This window comes from Rhineura floridana, chromosome 4 (assembly GCF_030035675.1).
Source record: "Rhineura floridana isolate rRhiFlo1 chromosome 4, rRhiFlo1.hap2, whole genome shotgun sequence".
Taxonomy (NCBI): Eukaryota; Metazoa; Chordata; class Lepidosauria; order Squamata; family Rhineuridae; genus Rhineura; species Rhineura floridana.
In genome coordinates, this window is record NC_084483.1 from 211,327,177 (window position 1) to 211,341,071 (window position 13,895).

The 13,895-nt window shown below is 47.7% G+C and overlaps 1 protein-coding gene across 4 annotated transcripts in view; it reads right to left on the reverse strand.

Annotated features, from left to right (window-relative positions):
* Positions 1 to 13,895, reverse strand: part of GTF3C2 (general transcription factor IIIC subunit 2) — a 57,043-nt gene that overhangs the window by 19,121 nt on the left and 24,027 nt on the right. For all 4 annotated transcript variants that reach the window (XM_061625984.1, XM_061625983.1, XM_061625982.1 and 1 more), the window contains exons 4-5: positions 2,283 to 2,562; positions 2,017 to 2,111 (exon numbers count right to left, since the gene is read on the reverse strand). In XM_061625984.1, coding sequence (XP_061481968.1) covers positions 2,017 to 2,111; positions 2,283 to 2,562 — 375 coding nt within the window. The remainder of the gene's footprint in view (positions 1 to 2,016; positions 2,112 to 2,282; positions 2,563 to 13,895) is intronic.

Consider the following 13,895-nt stretch of genomic DNA (forward strand, 5'->3'; position numbering starts at 1 on the left):
AGGTCACCAAGGGAGCTTCATGGCAGCGTGGGGATTCGAACCCTGGTCTCCCAGGTTGTAGTCCAACACTCTAACCACTACGCCACATTGACTCTCATAAACATTAAAATGTCTATAAAAAACAAAAACAAAGGGAAAACCTAAAAACACATCCATAACATATATGAAAAGGCTGATCTAACGGAACCCCCCCCCCAAAAAAATAAGCAAGAAAGAGGCCCACAAGCATACCTAATTACCCTCCTGATTAAGGGCCAGAAGTGTTTGTAAGGGCCAGATTGCCTCCCTGGGGAGAGCATCCCACAAGCAGGGGCCCACCACTGGAGGCCTCTTCTCGTGCTGCCACCCTGCACCTTGCTCAGAAGGAGCGCACAGAGAATGACCTGGGTGGGCTCATCAGCCCAAATGTTTCACACACACCAGCCTCCCCCATTGTGGTCTTTGAAGGACACAGCTCATTTCTTTTCAGAATATGCTTCTTTCCCTCCCAATTTTATCCCCACAACAACCCAAGTTTGGTGGGATTTCTAGAGAGCAGAAACCCCTTCTAAAATGCCAACAAGGCACAACATTATTTAATTATTTTGTTTTTTAAATGTTTATCTCACTATACATCCATCTAGGTCTCAAAGTGTCAGCTTCCCTCTTTCTTGCTCAGTAAGATTATAAATGCCGACCAAAGGGGGTGGAGGCCGGGTGGCTCAGACCAGGGTGTTCATGTTACAGATAACATCACCCTTTGCTAAGCCTGGATCCAGAAAGGGGTGGCCTTGGCAGTCACTCACCTTCAGCAACACACACACACAGCTGACACAGCTCCCTTCCCCAGGCTCAAGCAGTGAGACCAGCAGGCTGTTGTCTCTTTTGCTTTGAGACCTTTCTCAGACCAATCCATCTTTCTTAGAGATTGGCTGGGAGAGGGCCTTCTCTGTGGTGGCCCCTAAGCTGTGGAACTCCCTGCCCACTGAGGTGCATCTGGCAACTTCACTGTACAGTTACCCTGGCCTTTGACACCTGAGATGTACATTTTTAGGACCATCCCTATTTTTTGTGATGTTGTGATTTTAGGTTGTTTTGAACTGTTTTTAATGTTGTATTTTAAAATTGTTGCAACATGACCTGGGACTCTTGGGTGAAAGGCAGGCTATAAATCTAAATAAGGATGATGATGATAAATAATAAGAGCCAGTGTGGTGTAGACAGTCAGTGCAGAGTAGTGATTAGAATGTAGGACTGAGATCTGGGAGACCAGAGTTCAAATCCCTGCTCAGCCATGAAGCTCACTGGGTGACCTTGGGTCAGTCGCTTCTCTCAGCCTAATCTACCTCACAGGGTTGTTGTGAGGATAAAATCGGGAGGGAGAGAAGCATGTTTGTATGCCACCTTGAGCTCCCTGAAGGAAAAAAGGTGGGTCAAACGCAAAAATAAATAAATGTAACTACTTCCATCTCTCATAGGATCTGCGTTCAAAGCCCTTTATTCTCTTCATACTCAATCAGACCAGAAATGACAATCCACATTTGTCTCTTTGGTCCATTGCTGTTATAGGTCAAATTTCTTGACTCTCAAGAGAGAGCACCAAAGAATCCAGTTCTCCTCCCTCCCTCCCTGGCAGGCAGGATTCAGCCAAGCTCCCCCAAAATCCCCCAGGGCAACACCATCTCTGCATTCAACCAGGCAAACGGATCTCCAGCAGTAACCAGTCCCCTAAGCTGGTCCTGTGCTCAGTCATAAGGAAAGACTGACCGACCAGGCCCACAGAGACCACGGCTGAACTGCCATTGCCTTGCCCAACTCCACATGGCCCCACTGCCCCAATTGGAACATTCCCTATTCTGGGTCAGGAGGACGCCCTCCTCGTCCACTGCAGCCACTCCCAGCCCTGCCAAAGGTTGCTGGTGCAGAGGCACTGAACTCTCTGTCCCAGCAGCACATCAGTGTAGGGGAACACTCTTCCCTTTGCTGCTCCCCATACTAGCTATACAAAGCAGGATGGACAAACAGCCCCAGACTTACAAGCGGTGAGTGATGGAGAGAGACTTCCACACGGGGGCCATCACAGAGTTATGCAAACCATTGGAGGCAAATCCTCGCCAATGACCCTTGGGCCTCTAGGGAAAAGAAGAGGGTCAGGAACAGAGGCCCATGGAGCCCATCCTCCCAACTCACCATCCCCAAAAGAAGATCCAGGCTTGCTCTTTGTGTGGAGATGCCCCCAAAGACACAGCAAGAAGTACTAATTCCACCACCTACTGCCAGAACACAGTACGGGGCTTAATTACCCCGGCTCCACGTAGGCCGGGCTCCAGTTCAGACTCTGAAGCCTCACTCAGCAGCAGGTCGCTCTCCTCTTCCTCCTCCTCCTCCTGCAGGAGCCCTTCTTCTGAAGGGACAAAGTCTGCGTCCTCCTCATTCTCTTGCTTCTGGTTTTGTGGTTTCCGGCCTCGCCGTCTCTTAGTGGGCTCTTCAGGCCCGGAGGTGTCCTCTGAGATCTCATTGCAAGGGGGCGGCTGGTAGACAGACGTCAACTCCTCAGCCAGCTCCTGCAGGTACAGAAGGGCTCTTGTAGGGGAGGGGAGAGACAAAGGGTTATGGGCTCAGCTGTGGGGCCAACACCCTCCAGTGTCTTTAGGGCAAGAGCAAGAACAGTCTACATGTCAGTGACCCAGAAGAACAGCGGAGAGCAGTGTGGGGTTGCCACAGACTCCAATCACAGCCTGCTCTGCCCCCACCTGCTGGGCAATTGTTGCTTCCAAAAGTCCTGCTGCACAACCTGCACACTAGTTCTGAAACCTCCTTTGCCCCCGAAGGGGCAGCCAGTAGGCTCTCTTCCATTAATGCAGCCCCCACCCACCTTAGTGCTTAAGCCTGCCTTTCTAATATGTGATGGCTAAGGCAGGCCAGCCAAAAACACCAAGGTGGTAAAAGTGAAGAGTTGGTGCAATTAAATACAGATTTAAAAGGCGCCCATAAATTAAATGGGCAGAAGATTCTGGAATAACCAGATACATAGATGTCAAGGTTAGCCAGCACCAGCTCGAAGAGACCCACCTCTCTTCTCCCCCACACAGGAGGGCTTGCCCCTATTTCTACTTGAAGGGATCTTTCTGCAGAACTTTTTCCTTCATGAATTTGTCTAACCCTCTTTTAAATCCACCCAAGTTGGTAGTCATCACTGTCTTTTGTGGGAGCGAGTACCATAGTTTTACTATGCGCTATGTGAAGGACTTTCTTTTGTCTGTCCTGAATCTGCCAACATTCAGCTCCATTGGATGTCTACCACATTGAGTTAAAAGGAAAAAAGCTTTTCTCTATCCACTTTCTCCATGCCATGCATAATACACTTCTATCATGTCACCTCATACTCACCTTTTCTCTGAACTAAAAAGCCCCAAATTCTGCAACCTCTCCTCACAGGGGAGTCACTCCATCCCCCTGATCATTTTGGTTGCCCTTTTCTGAACCTTTTCTAGCTCTACAATAGCCTTTTTGAGGTGAGGTGGCTAGAACTGTACACAGTATTCCAAATGCGGCTGCACCATAGATTTATGTAACGGTATTACTATACCAAAGGGAGTAAGAGAAAAATCAACTCATTTGAAATGTGGTGTTGGAGGAGAGCTTTGCGCATACCATGGACCACGAAAAAGAAATAACTGGGTGTTAGAACAAATTAAACCAGAACTATCACTAGAAACTAAAATAATGAAACTGAGATTACCCTTTGGACACAAAATGAGAAGACATGATTCACTAGAAAAGACAATGATGCTGGGAAAAACAGAAGAGAGTATAAAAAGTGGAAGGCCAAACAAGAGATGGATTGATTCCATAGAAGCCACAGACCTGAACGTACATGATCTGACCAGGGTGGTTCACGACAGATGCTCTTGGAGGTCGCTGATTCATAGGGATGCCGTAAATCATAACGAACTTGAAGGCACATAACAGCAATTACAATACCACCAGTGTTATTTTCAATCCCTTTCCTAATAATCCCTAGCATGGAATTTGCCTTTTTCACAGCTGCCACACATGGGGCCATCATCTTCATTCATCAAACTATCCACTATGACTCCAAAGTCTCATTCCTGGTCAGTCACCACCCGTTCACACCCCATGAGTGTTTATGTGAACTTAGGATTGTTTGCTCCAATATGCATTACAGTAGGGCCCCGCTTATACGGTGGGTTCTGTTCCGGACCCCCGCCGTAAAGCGGAAATCGCTGTAAGGCGGAACCCCATTGACTTTAATGGGGCGCGTCGCACGAAAATGACACAAAAATGCCGCAAAAGAATAGGCTTTTAAAGAGGGAAGGGAAGCCGTCGCATTAGCGGAACGCCGGGAAGCGGAGCGCCAGGAAGCTGGGCCCTACTGTACCTTGAATTGCCATTTCACTGCCCATTTACTTCAGTTTGGAGAGGTCATTCTTCACAATTCCTTTGTTGTGGGCTAGCTCCCATACAGAATATTGATTAGTGATAGATGTTTTAAGAAGCCTCAAGTTTAAACAAAAAGGGATTGCGAAGAGCTCCAAAAAGACCTCTCCAAACTGAGTGAATGGGCAGAAAAATGGCAAATGCAATTCAATATAAACAAGTGTAAAATTATGCATATTGGAGCAAAAAATCTTAATTTCACATATACGCTCATGGGGTCTGAACTGGCGGTGACCGACCAGGAGAGAGACCTCGGGGTTGTGGTGGACAGCACGATGAAAATGTCGACCCAGTGTGCGGCAGCTGTGAAAAAGGCAAATTCCATGCTAGCGATAATTAGGAAAGGTATTGAAAATAAAACAGCCGATATCATCATGCCGTTGTATAAATCTATGGTGCGGCCGCATTTGGAATACTGTGTACAGTTCTGGTCGCCTCATCTCAAAAAGGATATTATAGAGTTGGAAAAGGTTCAGAAGAGGGCAATCAGAATGATCAAGGGGATGGAGCGACTCCCTTACGAGGAAAGGTTGCAGCATTTGGGGCTTTTTAGTTTAGAGAAAAGGCGGGTCAGAGGAGACATGATAGAAGTGTATAAAATTATGCATGGCATTGAGAAAGTGGATAGAGAAAAGTTCTTCTCCCTCTCTCATAATACTAGAACTCGGGGACATTCAAAGAAGCTGAATGTTGGAAGATTCAGGACAGACAAAAGGAAGTACTTCTTTACTCAGCGCATAGTTAAACTATGGAATTTGCTCCCACAAGATGCAGTAATGGCTACCAGCTTGGACGGCTTTAAAAGAAGATTAGACAAATTCATGGAGGACAGGGCTATCAATGGCTACTAGCCATGACGGCTGTGCTCTGCCACCCTAGTCAGAGGCAGCATGCTTCTGAAAACCAGTTGCCGGAAGCCTCAGGAGGGGAGAGTGTTCTTGCACTCGGGTCCTGCTTGCGGGCTTCCCCCAGGCACCTGGTTGGCCACTGTGAGAACAGGATGCTGGACTAGATGGGCCACTGGCCTGATCCAGCAGGCTCTTCTTATGTTCTTATGTTCTTAAAGAGGGTCCAGTGGACTATAGTTTTTTCATTCAATTCTAGGAAGTCAGCCAAGCTTCTCAGACGGTAGCATCTATAGCGATAAGGCTAACAGTCCTTTCATGGCTTTCCTGCTTCCGACTTCAGCTTGACGTCTGCAATGTTGAGATGTCTGTATTGGCGTAAGAATTTAGAGATGGCCAGACTTATAAGTGTCAGAAATTCCCAGGGTAATGTGTCACGTATCCCATCATTTGTTCTTCAATTATTCTTTAAAAAAGGAGTGTGCTAAGCCCCACAATCTACTAGTCCCTTGCACTTGGTCACTCACCTTGCAATTGCTGTGAGGAGAGAGTTCAAGACTTGTTTACCCTTCGGACTTCGTGGGTGAAAATTATTCATTCTTTCCAGTACTGTTCGATTTTACAGGATGTCTAGCCTTATATGGCTATATCATTGTATAACAGTAATAAAGCTTGAATAATACTAACCAGTATTTAATTGAACAGGCTTTATGTAACAGCCAGACATATCTTATTACCTTACCTTGAGAATTTAACTCCGTTTACTGGCTACAGCCAGGAATGTATGTTATTTACGTAACTAAAAATTACATGTGTATGAAATAAACATTTCTATTCCACTGTGAAGATCACGTTATTTTGCTGATATATCCCTGGTCTTAAGAGAATATTTGGTGGGATTTTCCTTTTGATCTGTCCTGTGGATATCTCCAATGTCCACAGACAGTGCATACTTATTTTAGCACAGCATTTGGCAAGAGGGCCTCTGCAGGGCCACAAGGTTAAAAGCAAACGAACGTGAACCCTCGATCCTGTCCATTCACTAACAACCATGAACAATTTAGTACCATTAGCAAGCTTAAGCCACCTCACTGCTCACCCCTAACTCTAGATCATTTATCTAATTAATTATTAATTAAAAGCACAAGTCCCAATACCGGTCCTTTGGGGACTCCACTTTCTACATCCCTCCGTTAGGAGAACTGCCCATTTATTCCTACTCTCTGGTTTCTCTTTCTTAGCCAGTTCCTGATCCACAAGAGGGCCTCTCCTCTGATTCTATGACTGCTAAGCTTACTCAGGAGTCCTTGGTGAGGTACCGTGTCAAAAGCTTTTTGAAAGTTCAAGTACACTATATCATTCAGGTCACCTCTATCTATCTGATTGTTGACGCTCTCAGAGAACTCTAAAAAGTTAGTGAGACAGGACTTACTCTTGCAAAAGCCATGCTGGATATGTCAGCGAAGGACACTCCAGTCGTGGTGACCTGCAAGGTGTGTGCAATGTTTGTTTTCTTGACTGAGAACAACATGGTGTATACATGCAACAAGTGCAAGCTGGTGATGCTGTTGGAAGAAAAAGTGAGAGGCCTGGAACAGCAGGTGGCTACACCAAAGAGTAAAAGAGAAGACGAAGAGTTCTTAGAACACTGGAACAACAACAGTAAAGAGAAGTACAGGAGGTGGAAGAACAATAGCACATTGAAGCAGAAGACTGTTGTGGAGAGGAACAGCGAAGTGGAGGAAACTCCATGGAAAAGGGTGACAGGAGCAAAACAGCTGGAAGACACCCTTCACCGGTAGAACTATGGAGTTGCTTTCCTCCAGACTGGAGGACAGCGTGCAGAGGATGAAATACAGGAGACCCCAAGAGAAGAGTAGTAGTAGTGGGAGACTCCCTATTGTGTGGGACTCAAACCCAGATATGGTGTCCATAACTTATAAAGCCCACTGAGAGATATCCCTTTCTTCTCATCCATGTGGAACGAATGATACTGCCAAGTGAAGCTACAAAGAAATCACATCATACTTTGAAGCTCTGGGAAGGAAACTCAAGGACTTTGAGGCCCAGATAGTTTTCTCATCCATCTTTGTGGTACTTAGAAGAGGAATGAAAAGGGAAAGAAAAATACTGCAGGTGAATGCCTGGCTACAAAAGTGGTGCCAACGTGAAAGATTTGGATTCAGGGACGACAGGCTACACTTCCTGAAAGATGGACTGCTGGCATTTAATGGGTTGCACATCACAAGGACTGGGAATTATGTGTTTAATCACAGCATGGAGAACTTCATTGTTGTTGTTGTTATGTGCCTTCAAGTCGATTACGATGTATGGCGACCCTATGAATCAGTGACCTCCAAGAGCATCTGTCATGAACCACCCTGTTCAGATCTTGTAAGTTCAGGTCTGTGGCTTCCTTTATGGAATCAATCCATCTCTTGTTTGGCCTTCTTCTTTTTCTACTCCCTGCTGTTTTTCACAGCATTATTGTCTTTTCTAGTGAATCATGTCTTCTCATTATGTGTCCAAAGTATGATAACCTCAGTTTCATCATTTTAGCTTCTAGTGACAGTTCTGGTTTAATTTGTTCTAACACCCAATTATCTGTCTTTTTTGCAGTCCATGGTATCTGCAAAGGTCTCCTCCAGCACCACACTTCAAATGAGTTGATTTTTCTCTTATCCGCCTTTTTCACTGTCCAACTTTCACATCCATACATAGAGATTGGGAATACCATGGTGTGAATGATCCTGACTTTGGTGTTCAGTGATACATCCTTGCATTTGAGGACCTTTTCTAGTTCTCTCACAGCTACCCTACCCAATCCTAGCCGCCTTCTGATTTAAGAACATAAGAAGAGCCTGCTGGATCAGGCCAGTGGCCCATCTAGTCCAACATCCTGTTCTCACAGTGGCTAACCAGGTGCCTGGGGGAAGCCCGCAAGCAGGACCCGAGTGCAAGAACACTCTCCCCTCCTGAGGCTTCTGGCAACTGGTTTTCAGAAGCATGCTGCCTCTGACTAGGGTGGCAGAACACAGCCATCATGGCTAGTAGCCATTGATAGCCCTGTCCTCCATGAATTTGTCTAATCTTCTTTTAAAGCCATCCAAGCTGGTGGCCATTACTGCATCTTGTGGGAGCAAATTCCATAGTTTACCTATGCGCTCAGTAAAGAAGTACTTCCTTTTGTCTGTCCTGAATCTTCCAACATTCAGCTTCTTTGAATGTCCACGACTTCTAGCATTATGAGAGGGAGAAAAACTGTTCTCTATCACTTTCTCAATGCCATGCATAATTTTATACACTTCTATCATGTCTCCTCTGACCCGCCTTTTCTCTAAACTAAAAAGCCCCAAATGCTGCAACCTTTCCTCGTAAGGGAGTCGCTCCATCCCCTTGATCATTCTGGTTGCCCTCTTCTGAACCTTTGCCAACTCTATAATATCCTTTTTGAGATGAGGTGACCAGAACTGTACACAGTATTCCAAATGCGGCCGCACCATAGATTTATACAACGGCATTATGATATCGGCTGTTTTATTTTCAATACCTTTCCTAATTATCCCTAGAATGGAATTTGCCTTTTTCACAGCTGCCGCACACTGGGTCGACATTTTCATCGTGCTGTCCACTACAACCCCGAGGTCTCTCTCCTGGTCGGTCACCGCCAGTTCAGACCCCATGAGCGTATATGTGAAATTAAGATGTTTTGCTCCAATATGCATAGTTTTACACTTGTTTATATTGAATTGCATTTGCCATTTTTCCGTCCATTCACTCAGTTTGGAGAGGTCTTTTTGGAGCTCTTCACAATCCCTTTTTGTTTTAACAACCCTGAACATGAATGAATGAATGAGCACAGGTGTGTTTGTGGAAAATGTGGGGTACAAGTTAAACTTACTATGGCTCTGAGAGGCAGGGAGAGGGTCCAGCAGAATAATCAGGAACCCAGGAGCAGACATAGGATTTAAGTGGATCTAGGTAATCAGCCCCACTCTAGGATGCACACCTTAACGTGGTGAGGGGGGTTGAGAATGAATGAATGAATGAAACTTTATTTTTACGCCGCCCTTTTTCCAAACTGGAACTCAGGGCGGCTTACAAATAAAACTACATGTAGTTAAAAACATAGAAAAACATACAATTAAAATACAATTAAACAATGCACAACCTTAAAACCTTAAAGGCACTTAAAAATCTAAAAACAATTTAAAATAATACAAATAATAATATAAAACAATAAAACAAGCCTTGTAAAGCCAAATCCTAAACACCATCTATCCCAAAAGCCTGTCGGAATAAAAAAGTATTTACTTCCCGACGGAAGGATGGCAAGGAGGGGGCCTTTCGTGCCTCCCTAGGAAGGGAGTTCCAGTACCTAGGAGCAGCCACTGAGAAGGCCCTATCTCGCGTCCCCACCAATCGCACTTGTGAGGGTGTTGGGACTGAGAGAAGGGCCTCTCCTGAAGATCTCAGGACCCGGGCAGGCTTGTATAGGGAGATACGGTCTGACAGATAGCCTGGACCTGGGCCGTATAGGGCTTTAAAGGTCAAAACCAGCACTTTGAATTGTGACCGGAAACAAACTGGCAGCCAGTGGAGTTGTTGTAACAAGGGAGATGTATGGCCCCTGTAACCAGCCCCTGTTAACACTCTGGCTGCAGCTCTTTGTACCAGTTTAATTTTCCGAACAGTTTTCAAAGGTAGCCCCACGTAGAGCGCGTTACAGTAGTCTAAACGGGATGTAACTAAGGCATGCATCACCATAGTCAAATCAGGCATTTCCAGGAACGGGAGCAGCTGGCGCACCAGTCTTAAATGGGCAAAGTCATTCCTGGCCACGGCCGAGACCTGGGCCTCCAAGTTCAGAGCTGAGTCCAGGAGCACACCATAACTGTGAACCTGTGTCTTCAGGGGGAGTGTAACCCCATCCAGCACAGGTTGAATCCCTATTCCCTGATCTGCCCTTCAACTGACTGAACAATTTAGTGTTGTCACCAAACTTGGCCACTTCACTGCTCACTCCTAATTCTAGGTCATTAATGAACAAGTTGAAAAGTACAGGTCCCAATACTGATCCTTGAGGGACTCCACTTTCTACAGCCCTCCACTGGGAGAACTGTCCGTTCATTCCTACTCTCTGCTTTCTGCTTCTTAACCAATTCCTTATCCACAAGAGGACCTCTCCTCTTATTCCATGACTGCTAAGCTTCCTCAGAAGTCTTTGGTGAGGTACCTTGTCAAACGCTTGTTGAAAGTCTAAGTACACTATGTCCACTGGATCACCTCTATCTATATGCTGGTTGACACTCTCAAAGAATTCTAATAGGTTACCGAGACAGGACTTTCCCTTGCAGAAGCCATGCTGGCTCTGCTTCAGCAAGGCTTGTTCTTCTATGTGCTTAGTTAATCTAGCTTTAATAATACTTTCTACCAGTTTTCCAGGGACAGAAGTTAAGCTAGCCTGTAATTTCCGGGATCCCCTCTGGATCGTTTTTTGAAGATTGGTGTTACATTTGCCACTTTCCAGTCCTCAGACACGAAGGAGGACTCGAGGGGCAAGTTACATATTTTAGTTAGCAGATCAATAATTTCACATTTGAGTTCTTTGAGAACTCTCGGGTGGATGCCATCCGGGCCCGGAGACTATTGTCTCCATTTTGGTTAATGACTGTGCCCAGGTATTGATAATCTGTATTGATAATCCTTGACAAGTTCAGTGTCCTCATTGTCAACTGCAAAGTTACATAAATCTTCTGTTGTCATTACTTTCGTCTTTTTGACGTTCAGCTGTAGTCCTGCTTTTGTGCTTTCCTCTTTAACTTAGCGGTGGTAAGGACGCCGCGGAGGAGTGCCCGGCGGCGGTGAGAGAGCTGCGGAGGGGCGCCCGGCGGTGGTGGCGGTGAGAGAGCGGAGGTGAGAGCGCCGTGAAGGAACGCCCCATGGCGGTGAGAACGCCGCAGAGAAGCACCCGACGGCGGCGGTGGCTAGTAGTGGAAAAACGCTGTGGAGGAGCGACCGGTGGGGTGAGAACATCGCGGAGGAACGCCCGGCGGCGGCGGCAAAAGAACGCCGTGAAGGAGAAGCTAGGCGGCAGTGAGAGCACCGCGGAGGAGCGCCTGACGGCGGTGCTGGCGGTGGCGAACGAGGAGTGCCTGGCGGTGGCGGGGACAGTGCGGAGCACTGTAAAGGAGCGGCTCGGCGGCGGTGAGAGCGCTGCGGAGGGTGCTGGTGGTGGAGATGGCAGCGGCAGCGGCTCGGCGGCAGTGAGAGCGCCGTCGAGAAACGGCTGGTGGAGGAAGGAGAGCATTTGGAGGAGTGGCCGACAGTAACGATAGAACGCCACAAAGGATGACCGGGCCACTAGGGACCAGTAGTGACTGTGGAGATCGCATGGGGAGTGTGTGGAGGGTAGTTGGGGGTGAGATGTAGGTTGTCTCCCTGCCTTGAAGCGGAGAACCGACCGCAGAGAGACGGGTAACGCCGTGGGATGCGGCCGAGGAGGCATGGGAGTGGGTTGAGCGGGAGCGTGTTGAGACATTTTGGACCTGGTAGGCGCCTGTGCTTGCACTCCAGGTGGTCGCATGTGCTATTCCAGAGCGGTTGAGGTGGTGGATCAAGAGCAAGGTGTGATAGTTCAGAGTATTGCCTCCCTGCCCTTGTAGCTTGTACTCTAGGGAAGGGAAAGAGCACCAGCAACACATCAACTCTGACTACCCTGCCCTTGTGGCTTATACTCAAGGGAAAGGGAAAGAACATCAATAATACGCCAGCTCTGACTACCCTGGAAGAACTGGATCATGACTGTTGTATGTTAAGCCCTGGATTGTGAGGTGTGTGTGACAGGAATGGTATGTATGAATGTGTAGTGGTTGTGATTTATTTATATTTTATCAGTGTTGTTGCAGTTTGATGTAGCCCTCCCATTGATTGAGGGAGTGGCTGTTTATTACCGGAGTGACGGGGATTACGGAGGTGGGCCTCCGTTTTTTATATTGTTTAGGGTGGGTGGCCTGTCCATTGCGCGGACAGGGATAGGGGCATGTGTAGATCGGGAGGGTTGTGACAGAGAGGGAGGGGGGCCAAGCTATACCAAGACTGGGCGGCAGGCGCTGGGTTGATGCTGGGGGCAGACCATGTCAGTCTAGAGGAACAAGAGATAGATGCGTGATATCCATCCCTTGTTCCAGGTCTGCCCAAATCCAGAAGACAACTGGGAGACGCAGGATTCCTACCGACCTTCGACTGTTGTTGTGTAATACCAGGTCTGTGTCACAAAAAACATCTATCATCCATGATATGATCTTGGATGAATGCACAGACCTGGTGTGCGTTACGGAAACTTGGTTGGACGAGGCCTCAGCTCCCATTCTTGAGGCCATGAGTCCACCAGGTTTTTGTTACGCACAGCAGCCGAGGGTGGGAAGGCAGGGAGGGGGAGTGGCAGTCATCTATCGGGAATCTTTGGTTTTCACCAGACCTCCGCTCCTGAGGACCAAGTTTGTTGATTGCATGTACTGGAGGTTGGGCCCGAAGGGCAGTTTAGGGATCCTGCTTGTGTACCGCCCGCCCCGCAACACGGCAGACTCCCTGGCCGAGGTGCTCGAGGTGGTCTCGGATGTGCGAGCGTTGTCCCCAGAGCTGTTAATTCTCGGGGACTTCAATGTACATGCTGAGGCCACTCTCGTTGGAGCCCCTCGGGATTTCCTGGAAACCATGGCTTCCTGGGAACTGCACCTTAGTAATACTGAGCCCACCCATGTAGCCGGTCATGCTCTCAACCTTGTATTTGTCCTGAGAGAGGAGGGAAGTGTTCTGAAGTTGGGGGCTATTTCTTCTACCCCTGTGTCATGGTCAGATCACTTTCTGGTGAATATAGACTTCTCGATGCCACACGTCCTCCGCAGGGGTAAAGGACCTATTAGAATGGTCCGTCCCAGGCGCTTGATGGATCCAGATGGATTCCTGACTGCGCTTGGGGAATTGGAACCTGCTGAAGGTTGCTCGGTCGAAAACCTGGTGATGGAGTGGAATGAGGGGATCACCAGGGCATTGGACCGGGTTGCCCCGAAACGTCCTCTCCCCCTGAACAGAACTCAGATAGCACCGTGGTATACACCCCGGTTGCGTAATCTGAGGCGGGAGGTGAGACGACTAGAACGCCGGTGGCAGAAATCTCGCTCCGAAGGTGCTCGGACACAGGTCAGAGCAGCAGTAGCTGCCTACCAGGTGGCAGTAAAGGCGACAAAGAAGGAGTTCTTTGCTGCCTCTATTGCATCCGCAGAGTGCTGTCGCAGGAGGTTGTTCCAAGTGGTCCGAAGCCTGGTCGGTCCAGTTGCCCAGGTACCCTTGGAGCATTCTAAGGCCTCCTGTGACAAATTGGCAAAGCACTTTGCTGATAAAATCGAACACCTAAGGAGCTCGATTCCGTACGCCGTGGATGCAGTGAATGAACCAGAGTTGACCATTTGCAATCCGGTCCAGTGGGATCGGTTTCGGCCTCTCCCTTCTGAGGAAGTGGACAAGGTGCTTTCATCTGTGAAGCCTACCACCTGTCTGATTGATCCTTGCCCATCATGGCTCCTTGTGAATTGCAAGGAGAAACTGAGC